The following is a 12,165-nucleotide window of genomic DNA, read 5'->3' on the forward strand; positions in this document are numbered from 1 at the left end:
GCCCCTGCTCGGGTGACAGTCACATGAGGGGGCGTTTTTCTAACATCCTTAAAATCTTTATTTATTTTCTTTCCTTTTTTTTGCATACTGTTCACCTCCCTGAGGCGTCTGTGTGTGTGTGTCTGTGTGTGTGTGTGTCTGTGTGTGTGTGTGTCTGTGTATGTGTGTGTGTGTGTGTCTGTGTGTGTGTGTGTGTGTGTGTCTGTGTGTGTGTGTGTCTGTGTGTTGTGTGTGTGTCTGTGTGTTGTGTGTGTGTCTGTGTGTGTCTGTGTGTTGTGTGTGTCTGTGTAGGTGTTGTGTGTGTCTGTGTGTGTCTGTGTGTTGTGTGTGTGTGTGTCTGTGTGTGTGTGTCTGTGTGTTTGTGTGTTTGTGTGTCTGTGTGTGTGTCTGTGTGTGTGTCTGTGTGTCTGTGTGTGTGTCTGTGTGTCTGTGTGTGTGTGTTTGTGTGTCTGTGTGTGTGTGTGTTGTGTCTGTGTGTCTGTGTGTGTGTGTCTGTGTGCGCGCACGCACCCCAGGGAGATTTTCAAGCGCGCACAGATGTGTCATGTTCGCGGCCGCCTTCCTCTTCCCCGCCTGCACAGGCAGTGCTGAGCGCTGCCGCTGGCATTTCACGTTACGCCGGCCTCAACTGGCCCCCGCCAGCGTGAAATCCCTGTCTGACCCTGATTGCGGGCGGCGGCCGACCTCCCCATCGTCCCCGCTGAAGCCCGCCTGACGACCAGGGCAAAATTCTGCCCAAGGCGTATTTTTTTTCAGGTACCTAAATCTGAGTTTCCACCTCCTTAACCTGTAAAGGATTATAAATTTGATTTGTAGCTTTTTGGTGCAGTCGGAGCCGTCTACACCTGTGACTCTTGGAACACTGCAGCAGGGTTCCTTCTTTTGCGAAATGTGCGGCATTGGCAGCAGTGGGAATTTAGACCCACTGTCCCTTCTTGCCACCCCACCTCCTCGTTTCTCATAGTTCAGCTTTCGGAATTCCAAATTCTGGTGTTTTCCGAAGCTGAGCCCCAAATATAAACCCGCTGGCTGCATGTGTGTGTACAGGAAGCACTAGAGAACTCTTTCACTGATGTGTTGAACTAAAGGTGGAAGTATTAATCGCAGCAGCTGCACAAAATAGTGGCTCTGCACATTTTCAGCTGGACCGAGACCTTGCCTTGCAGCATGTTGTCGACATGGAGTGATCTCCGTGTATTTATCATTCTCTTTAATGTTTATGTGGAATGGGAGCATAGTGGCATTGTGACTGGTGTAGTAACCCAGAAACCGTGAACCTGGAACTAAGAGCCCTATTGTCTCCCAACGGAGCTAGCCAAGCAACAAAATTCCTAGTGTACAGAGCAGCTATTGTCACCACACTCCTTTACTGCAGTGAGACCTGGACTGTGTATCAGCGACCCATAAGAGCGCTAGAGAAGTTCCATTGGCAATGCCTCCGCCACATACTCCGGATTCAATGGGCAGACTGTCAAGCAAACACTGGCGTCCTCCTTGAAGTCAGCTCCGCAAGCGTTCAGGCAAAACTCCTGCAAAATCAACTATGATGGGCTTGACAGTGTGTCCGAATGGCCAAAAACCATCCCCCTGCTCCCCCCTCTCAGCCAGACCCTGTTTTCTCAAATGGCTGACGTTCCAGGGGAGGACAAAGAAAACGTTTCAAAGGCAGTCTGAAGCTGCCCTCGAAACGCGGCAGCATTGACGTTAGTGGTCGGGAGGAGCTTCCTGCCAATTGTTCAGAACGGCGACAGCTTGGCCATCAAGCCGCATCACCTTTTGAATCCAAGCGTCTTAACGCTGAGGGAGAGCGGCGGCAGAGAAGCAAAGAAAAGGAAGCAAATCCTGCACTCTGGATCCCGCCAACTCGTGGGACGTCCCCCCCCCCCCCCACCCATGCCCAAAGACCTGTGGGCCGAGGATCGCCCTGCTCAGTCACGTGAAGACCCATGGCAGAAACTCACCACCCTGAGCAGGCGTCACCCTCGAATCGAGGGACAGCCGATGAATAACCCAGAGGCCCAGACTAATGCTCCGGAGACATGAATTCAAATCCTGCCATGCCAGCCGAGGGAATTTTAATTCAGTTCATTAATAAACCTGGAATGAAAAGCTGATTTCATTGGTAATGATCATGAAACTGCCAGATTGTTGTAAAAACCCCGTTTGGTTCATGGATGACCTTCAGCGAAGGAAAGCTGTCGTCCTTACCTGACCTGAGGCTGCGTGTGACTCCAGACCCACAGCAGTGTGGTCGATCTGATCTGCCCCGTGAAATGGCCTAGCAAGCTACTCGGTCGTAGGTGCCTCACCACCAGCTGCTCGAGGGCAGTCAAAGGAATGGGCAGAAAACGCTGGTCCCACTCACATCCCAACAGTGAATAAGTTTTAAAAGCAGCAGTCAACTCTCTAATCGATAACCTGAGGTGAATGCAGGATTGGCACCTCATGAGAGGTATGAGATGGAGGAGAGCAGGCCGCTCTGCTGGGATGGGACTGGAACAAAGGTACTCGCTCGCTTTATTCTTTCACAGGATGTGGGTGTCGCTGGCCGGGCCAGCATTTATTGCTCACCTGCAATTGCCCTTGAGCAGGTGGTGGTGAGCTGCTGCCATGAACCGCTGCAGGCCATGTGGTGTAGGTACACCCACAGTGCTGTTGGAGAGGAAGCGAGTTCCAGGATTTTGACCCAGCGACAGTGAAGGAACAGTTCCAAGTCAGGGTGGTCTGTGGCTTGCAGGAGAACTTGCAGGCGGTGGTGTTCCCATGCGTTTTCTGCCCTCGTTCTTCGAGGCGGTAGAGGTCACAGATTTGGAAGGTGCTGTCGAAGGAGCCTTGGTGAGTTGCTGCAGTGCACCATGTAGAAGGTACACACTGCTGTTGCTCTGTGTCAGTGGTGTAGGGAGTGAATGCGTAAGGTGGCGGATGAGGTGCCAATCAAGCAGGCTTTTTTGTCCTGGATGGTGCCGAGTTTCTTGAGTGTTGTTGGAGCTGCACTCACCCAGGCAAGTGGAGAGTATTCCATCACACTCCTGACTTGTGCCTTGTAGTTGGTGGACAGGCCTTGGGGAGTCAGGAGGTGAATTCAGACCTGCTCATGCCATTTCCCTATGATTAAACCTTGATCATTCAAAAGCTACTTGAGCAAAAATGTGTTATTTGGAATGTATTGCGAAAGAGCTTCCTCCCCATATCTCGAGGCTTTTCTCTTGATCCTAACCCTTGAGCCATTTTTTTCTGAATGACTATTTAATGTCACTTGAGATTGATCCATCCTGATGATTTTACTTCGACCCGTGTTATCTAAATTTAATAATGCGTCTTGGTTTCTTCTCTCTTTCTTAAACTGAAGGATTTCTGGATCCAGAAAAGAAGCTTTTCTCACATCGGATTTTATCAAGAGATGAGTGTATTGATCCATATTCGAAAACTGGAAATCTACGGTGAGTACTCTACTGACTACTTATAACCCATATCCTCATGAATTTGACCTAGGTACAGAGTGGAATGGCTATTTAACACCAGTATCTGCATCAGCTGTGCCCAGGAAAGCAGCCTTGTTACCCTGGTTGAAATGGAGGCAGGGAGGGAATATCTACCTCTGGAACCACAGACTCTTAAATATGCTGATTAATTGTTGTGCTTGCTTGAGAAATTAGATCAAAAAAAGTGTCCCATTTTAGTGCTTATTTTAAATCTGATTTTAATTGCCGAATATTAAATTGTGGAACATTATATTTCCTGAAAAATACCTCGTGGCACTAATTTGGATCGTGAGGCAGACATAATTGGTTATTGATTGCACTTGCCCACTTTTCAGTATCCCAACAGATTTTCATGAATTTGACTCCAGTGGATTTCTAGAGTGGGGAGGTCTCATGGTGCAGTGGACAGTGTCCCTACTTCTGGGCTCAGAAGCTCCGGGTTCAAGTCCCACTTCAGGACTTGATGGTCATTGAAGGACCGTTCATAATGTGGCCAACTAGGTCACCCTGTAAATCCTTCCAGTAGGCCTGCTGGCAAATGGTAAGAGTGGAGAGTTTCTTGGTCAGCCATACTGCAGAAGGCATTGGTGAACCAATGCAGTACTTTGCCAAGCATAATCATGGAACAATCCAATGAAACTCTGTAGTCACCAACATTAGGACTTGGTACCTGAAGCAGGAGGAAGCTTGCTGGAAGCAGAGAAAAGGCTGGAGATACTGTACATTCTGATATTTTTTAAGAGGGCTATTTCTTGGGGTTTGGTCTTCAGGAGCATGACCAGTTTTCATTGCTCATCCCTAATTGCCCTGGACAGCCACCTCGTTGAACCCCTGCCGTCCCTCTGGTAAAGGTACTTCCACAGTGCTGTTAGGTGGTGGGTTCCAGGGTTTTGAGCCAGCCACATGGTAGGAATGGCGATTATATTTCCAAGTCAGGATACTGCGCGACATAGAAACAGAAAATTAGCGGCATTGAAGGAGGTCTTGTGGCTGTCATGCCAGTGCCAGTTGAAAAAGAGCGATCCAGCCTAATCCTACTTGCTAGCTCTTGGTGCGTACCCTATGGGTTACAGCATTTCAAGTGCACCTCCAAATATTTTTTAATGCGACAAGGGTTTCTGCTTCGACCACCCTTTCAGTGAGTTCCAGACCATCACCACCCCCTGGGTGAAAACTTTCTCCTCAACTCCCCTCTACTTCTGCCAATTCCTTTTAAATCCACCTGCCCTGGTATTGACCTCTATGAAGAGAAGCAGGACATCGCTACCCCACTCTATCCAAACCCTGGGTCATTTCGTATATCCCAATTAAATCACCTGTCAGCCTTCCTTATTCTAAGGAAAACAACCACAGCCTATCCAGCCTTTCCTCAGAGCTAAAATTCTCTGTTCCTGGCAACGCCCTCGTAAATCTCCTCTGTGCCCTCTCTAGGAGGGAGCTTGGAGACAGCAGTGTTCCCATGCATCTGATGCCTTTGGCATTTCAGATTTGGTAGGTTCTGTTGAATAATTGGTGAGTGGCCGGGCTGCCATATTGCAGCCATGGTGTGCTAGCATTGGAGGGAATGAGTGTTTAAGGTGGTGGATGGACAGATGCCTGCTTTAGCTGAAGCAGTGCACACAATGGGAGGAGAGTTCCTGAAGTTTGATTGCTGAACATTCTCGGCAAAACTTCTGGATTGGTGCGAATGTTGAAGTTCTTGCGCGACTTAGATGTGGAAGGGTTTGGCTTAAGCTTTTCTAGTTCTCCGCCACCCAAAGTCACATGGGTTGTTACGACGCACACGTTAGATGCTCAGCGGGAGAGTGGAGCACTCAAGAAAGATAGAATTTGCGTTTATATAATGCCCTTCACAACCTTAGAGCATTCCACAGCACTTTGTAACCAATCAGAAAGGAATAGTCATATATTTGCATCCCTTGGAAGTGTGTAGACCAGATTGAGGTTTTATATGAGATTGCGGAACATTGCAAGCCTCTGGAATCTCTGTTACAGGTTTGGGTGTTGTCGTGAATGGGATTGCTTTGGGGTGTGTATTCCAGGCACTCACGTTCTTTTACGGGTATTACCGAGGTACTGGCAGAATTGCCTTGGGATCTACTGTGTTCAGCTCACCTATCTTGAGCAATGAACTAAGCTTGCAGGTGACCCCAGAAGTGGTGCTACAGTCTTGCCAGGCTTCAGAGGTGACATTGATGATATTGGCCGGGATTTTCCGGCCCCGCCACAAGAGATTTGGCAGCCCGGCTAAAAGTCCACTAAGTTTCGGTGGGACCGGACGATCCTGACAGCGGAAGGGACCAGAAAATTCCGCCCATTGATTGGAAAATTCAGTGGTCATCTATCCATAGAAATTGATTTACATGGTTCAAAATTTGATAACCATGACTAAAGTAAAATGTTGTACCTGTTTCAATGTTGTGTATGTTTATGTGCTTTTCATGACATTTGAAAATTATTGTTGGAGTTGTTTTAAACTCTTTTTTTTCAAGCCAATATATTTTTCCTAGCTACCTCCGATCATTCTATTGATTTTTGGAAGGATTCGGATTTGGCTGTCCATATCTGTCTCTGTCGCATTGGGGCTCAGTAAGCTCGCTGCTCTTTTTGCGGAGTCCATCATCAAATTTAATCCAAACCTAGGGTCACAATAAGGAGCCTGTAGGGCCTGTAAACGAAATGAGCATGGGTAGTCTCAATGCAGATTTGTGTGGGTGTGAGTCCATCACCCAAATGTAGGTATTTGGAGCTATCAGAGTACTCCATAGCAAATACAAGAAGTGGGAGGGGGATCATAACTTTTGAAATGCCTGGTGTTCTTCAGAGGTTCGGGTAGAGAACAAGGGGCAATGATAGGAGCTTAACATTCCTGTGAGGTAGGAGGGCTTGAACAAAAACCCAACAGCAGCCAATGCTAGAAACCCAAAAGAAAAACGTGAAATTGCTGGAATGTCCCAGCAGGTTTTATAGAATGTTTTGGATGAGATGTTGAACTGAGACATCTGATGGCTAAACCAGATGTCTGGCCCTTGTGGTGGACATAAAATATCTTTTGGCACTATTTTGAAGAAGAGCAGGGGAGGTCTTTCTACTTTCCGGCCAATATTTATCCCTCAGCCTACAAAAGCTCATTATCTGGTCATTATTTCATTACTCTTTGTGGGAGCGCTCACTGTGTGCAAATTGGCTGCCACCTTTACTATATTACAATGGTGATTACACTTCTAAAGCCATTCCATTGGCTGTGAAATGCTTGAGTGCCTTAAGGTGGTGAAAGGTGCTATTTAAATGCAAATCTCTCTTTATGTAGGTCGCAAACAAGTTAATGTTTTAGCTGTAACTCTTTTCTTTCTTTGAACTCTTTCCCACCCCTACTCTTTTGTTCTATTTAAACGCTGCTCCTTTATAAATTCTGACAAGTGGTTACACCTGAAATATTAACATTGTTTCCTCCACATATGCTGGTAGGTCTGCTGAGTGTTTTCAGTTTCTGTTTTAGGATAACCTAGTGTTCGTAACGGAGCAGTGGCCGCTTTCATCTTGAGTGCAAAATTGAACGCACAAAGTTGTGCCTCATTTTATACATACGACTGGAAAAAATGAACAGGCGTGTGGAGACCAGCCGGTCCATCAAGCCTGCTCAATGTTGAGTCCAGAAGGCTGCATAGTGCCTAATCGGAAGATGAGGTGCTGTTCCTCTTGTTTGTATGTTGCTGATCTTCTCATATCATCGTGTCAATCCTGTTGTTCTCTTTTTTTCATTGTATCATCCCTACCTCCTGACTGGGGTCTTGTTGCTGTCATTGTAGGGTTTTGGTTTTCTCCTTAATTGAATTAAGCCACCATTTGGGTTAAAAATAAACTTTAGTCCCTGATGACCCTGAAACAGGGCAAAACTCTCCTCTAGCTACCTAGCACAAAAAGGAAGATGGTTGTGGTGGTTGGAGGTCAATCACCTCAGTCCCCGGACATCGCTGGAAGAGTTCCTCAGGGTAGTGTCCTTGGCCCAACCATCTTCAGCTGCTTCATCATTGACTTTCCCTCTATCACAAAGTCAGAAGTGGGGTTTTCACTGATCGTTGCACAATGTTCAGTACTGTTTGCCGCTTGACAGATAATAAAGTCGTCCGTGCCAGCGTGCAGCAATACCTGAACAACATTCAAACCTGGGCTGATAGTTGGCAACTACCACACAAGTGTCAGGCAATAATGAACACGGGAGAATCAAACTACCTCCTCTTGACATTCACCAACATGATCATTGCTCAATACCCCCAACAACATCTTGGGGGGGGGTTACCATTGACCAGAAACTGAACTGGACTAGCCATATACACACTGTGGCTATAAAAGCCGGTTGGAGGCTGTGAATTGAGCAGTAAGTAACTCATCTGACTCCCTAAAGCTTGTCCACCATCTACAAGGCACAAATCAAGAGTGATGGAATGCTCTCCACTTGCCTGGGTGAGTGCAGCTCCAACAATACTCAAGAAGCTTGTCACAACCCAGGACTAAGCAGCCTGCTTGATTGGCACCCCATTCACCACCATAAACATTCACTCCCTCCATCATCGATGCACAGTGGCTTCAGTGTGTACCATGTACATGATGCATTGCAGCAACTCACCAAGGCTCCTTCGACAGCACTATCTAAACCTGCAACCTTTACCACCCAGAAGGACAAGGGCAGCAGACACATGGGAACACCACACCTGCAAGTTCCTCTCCAAGCCATACACTATCCTGATTTGGAATTATGGTGCCGTTCCTTCACTGTCGCTGGGTCAAAATCCTGGAACTCCCTTCTTAAAACAGTATTCTGGGTGTTCCTACACCACATGGACAACAAGGATTCACCACCACCACCTCAAGGGTAATTAGGGTAATAAGTATTGGACTTGCCAACGACACCTGCATCCCATGAATAAGTAAAAAAAAAAATTCCAGAAATCATTTAATCGATTTCTAGCTCCTCCCCCTGTGTTTCCCCATAGCTGTCCATTCCTGGTTGCATAGAATTATGTAGAATGTTATAGCACAGATACAGGCCATTCTGCCCATATGGCCTATTCTGGTCTTTATGCGCCACATGAACACTCTCCCACCCTACTTCATCCAACCTCATCACTGTATCAGTGTTGGACAGTCTTTTTTCTTGGGTTATTCTGTGCCCTTTTGGTGTTCTAAGAACAATCTTGAGTGGTTGAATAAGCACAGTCTGACTACTCATGGCAGGTGAGAAAGAGAAGCAAAGGATCACAGGTGATTAAAATGGCTTCAGGCTAGCCACAAGTGAATTGGTGAACTTATAAGGGAATAAGTAATGAGCTGAGGAAGCAGTCAAACATTAGGAAGCTGCAAGGGAAAGATAACCTTAGAAATACATCTGGCTTGAAACTATTTTTAAATGGGATTTACAGCATGTATCAAAAGTAATACAGAATAAATCACAGAAGCCTATCTTGTGACGAACCCAATGATTTTCATGGGAACTATAATTTGTTTTAAAACTTGCAAACTTTATTTATAGAGCAGCTATTCAATTGACTCCTGCTCCTTATTTCATATGTGCGTATGACTCATGAATAACACTGACACAATTGCTTACCAAAAAATGATTTCGTATGTTAGTAATCACAATATCTTGCTTACCTCAATCAATGACGAAAGTGTAAAAACAACATTTTGTCTTGCAGGAACCTTTATTTGTTGCTCATATATTTAAAGTGATGGGGTATATATAAAACTATAATCAATATTCTTAATGTGGGTGATGTAAATTAACTTTTTGTTCATTTTAAAGGTAGACAACAGAGAACAATTTAATATATATAACACTAATACCAAGAGCAGCACTTAACTGTAGTGTGTTGGTCTTGCTCATGTTGATGAGCTGCCTTTAAGACCATTATTAATTGGGTGGCAGAAATGTTTGGTGGTAAAGTGAAATAAGAATGGGATCTGCAGACAGATACGAGACACCCTGATTTCCTGATCGCCTTGTTTGAATTTCTTACCTTACGTGCGGCTTGTGTCAGCTGTGGCTCAGTTTGTCGCATTCTCGCCTCTTGAATCACAAGGTTCCAGGGTCAAATCCCACTCCAGGGCTTGAGCACAAAAATCAAGGCTGGCACTCCCCAATGCAGTACGGAGGGAGTGCTGCACTGTTCGAGGTGCTGTCTTTTGGATGAGGCCTTAAAGCGAGACCCTGTCTTTCCTTGCAGGTGAATGTAAAAAAAAAAAATCCCGTGGCACTATTTCAAAGAAGAGGAATGGAATCATCCTGGGGCCCTGGCCAATATTTATCCCCAGTCAACGTCACCAAAACAGCTTATCTGGCCGTTATCACATTGCTGTTTGTGGGAGCTTGCTGTGTGCAAATTGGTGGCTGCGTTTCCTACATCACAACGGTGACCAAGCTGCAAAAACACTTCACTGGCTGTAAAGTGCGTTGGGACATTTGGTGGTCATGGAAAGTGTTTGTAAATGGAGCCCATTGGTTGTGAATGAACAGAACTTCCAAATGTCACCTAAAATACCGTGAAAGCAATGATAAGTAATATTTCTCAACGCCTCCGTAATTTCTCAAACCAGCATAGCTGTCCAATTTAATTAATGTTATTAAGGGGAATTAGGATTTAAAAGCAGGAGTGGAACTCTTCGCATTATAGAACAGCATTTACATTTTATGCACCTCTTTTTGTTCTTCACTTCAGAAATCTCTTTCCATGTGGTGACTCAATGGTTTGCATCATTGATGATCGTGAAGATGTTTGGAAGTTCGCACCAAATTTAATAGCAGTGAAAAAGTACACCTACTTTCAAGGGACTGGGGATATAAATGCCCCACCAGGGTCAAGGGATGCTCAGCCGAGAAAAAGGGGTAAGTGCAAATCAACCTGGGAAGCACTGTAAAGTGCCACACCTTGAATATCAACCATTTAGAGACGGTGTTAATTGAATTCTTAAACCAACATTTGTGGCCCATACGCTTTTTTCTGATTGAGCCTCTGCTCCTTTGCAATTGAAAAGCACAAACCAATGAGGATGAAGTCGGCATTTAATGGGGAAATTAGCACAAACCTGTGTTCTGACCACCTCTAAGTCTAGGCCTGCTAACGTGCTGTAGGGGTCGGTTGTAAAATGGGACCTCAATAAGTTTGGTTTTGTTTCCCAAGTCAATATTTATGTCGCGAGTTTGTGTAAGGGCACTGAGTTTTCTTTGTGTACGTTAGTGCTTGAATTCACTCTTGAGGCACTGTTCCCACTGTACAAAAATGGTCATGTTAAGATCGCCCCTAAAACACGGTCAGCTTTTTATTTAAACATATCACGCTCTGATTTCAGTGTTCCAGGAACCAGTCTGTGAAAAACGATTAAACCAGTGAAATTCTGTCACCTCTCAGAACATGTTTGACGAGTGGTTGTAGGTTGGGAAATGTGGATGTGGCTACAAGTTAACCTGTGCCCCACCAAAACCGTGGTCAATCGGAATTCACACAGTCCGTGATTCGTGCCTGTTTTCAACAGAGTAAGGGGTGGGATGATAGCTACAATTTCATTTGTTTAGTCCCCTTTTCACAAACCTGTTCCTGCTTACAGGATATGTCTCCTGGCGTTCATCTACATGCCTCTCCACAGTCCCTTAATCAACCTGTGCTGCCAAGTCTGGTTGAAGTGAGCAACATCAAAAGGGTGAAAGATTAAAAGCTTCTCAAGGGCATTTGGGGTTGGGCAATGAGTGCAGGCCTTGTCAACGACATCCACATCTGGTGATTTAATGAGGTTATGCCACTTCTCTTGTTCGTGATCTGCTGTGTAAACAGAATGCACATTTGTGATGGGTGATTTCCTGAGATCTAGTGAGACCACATCTGGAATAGTGTGCGCAGATTCGGTCTCCATATTTATGGAAGAATATCCTTGGTATAGCGAAGGTTCCCTAAATTGGTCCCTGGGAAAAGGGGGTTGTCCTGTGGTGAGAGGCTGAGTAAGTTGGCCCTATATCCCCTGGAGTTTAGAAGAATGGGAAGTGAACTCATTGAATCCTCCACGATTCTGAAGGGGCTTGATAGGGTGGGTGCTGAGATTGTTCTCGCTGATCGGGGAATCTAAAACACGGGGACACAGTCTCAGGATAAGGGGTCGATCATTTTGGACTGAGGTGAGGAGAAATTGCTTCACTTAAAGGGTTGTGAATCTTTGGCATTCTCGACCCCAGATTGTTGCGAATCCTCCATCGTTGAATGTATTTAAGGCTGGGATAGGCAGATTTTTGGTGTCTCAGGGAATCAAGGGATATGGGGAGCGGGTGGGAAAGTGGGGTTGAAGCCCGAGATCAGCCACGATCGTATTGAATAGCAGAGCAGGCTTGACTGACCATATGGTCTACTCCTTTTGCTTGTGAGCTACTCCTTACTGCCAGTATAACTTACTCCTTACTACGGAACTCTGAACCCTAGGAGGAAGGGTCCCAGGAAGATGAAAGGGGCTTCTCGGTAAGTAGGGAAAAACCAGGGGCTGAAGTCACATTTCTGCCTGAGAAATCTGTAGCTGTAGGAATACACTGCTTGGCACCATACTAGATGGAGACAATGCTAAGGGAGAATGTTTGCAAAAGACAAGATTGGAATTTTCATTTCACAGTAAGTAGGTTGAAGAGTTCTTTTCGCTCCTGCTGCTG

General features: G+C 45.7%; 1 protein-coding gene across 3 annotated transcripts in view; it reads left to right on the forward strand.

Moving 5' to 3' along the window:
* The window catches only part of ctdp1 (CTD (carboxy-terminal domain, RNA polymerase II, polypeptide A) phosphatase, subunit 1), a 284,685-nt gene that overhangs the window by 49,357 nt on the left and 223,163 nt on the right, over positions 1-12,165 (forward strand). For all 3 annotated transcript variants that reach the window (XR_005943330.1, XM_041190089.1, XM_041190087.1), the window contains exons 6-7: positions 3,350-3,440; positions 10,199-10,365. Coding sequence is in view for 2 of the 3 variants with exons in the window: in XM_041190089.1 (XP_041046023.1) it covers positions 3,350-3,440; positions 10,199-10,365 (258 nt within the window). In the remaining variant the exon portion in view is untranslated. The remainder of the gene's footprint in view (positions 1-3,349; positions 3,441-10,198; positions 10,366-12,165) is intronic.

Source organism: Carcharodon carcharias, chromosome 6, assembly GCF_017639515.1.
Source record: "Carcharodon carcharias isolate sCarCar2 chromosome 6, sCarCar2.pri, whole genome shotgun sequence".
NCBI lineage: Eukaryota > Metazoa > Chordata > Chondrichthyes > Lamniformes > Lamnidae > Carcharodon > Carcharodon carcharias.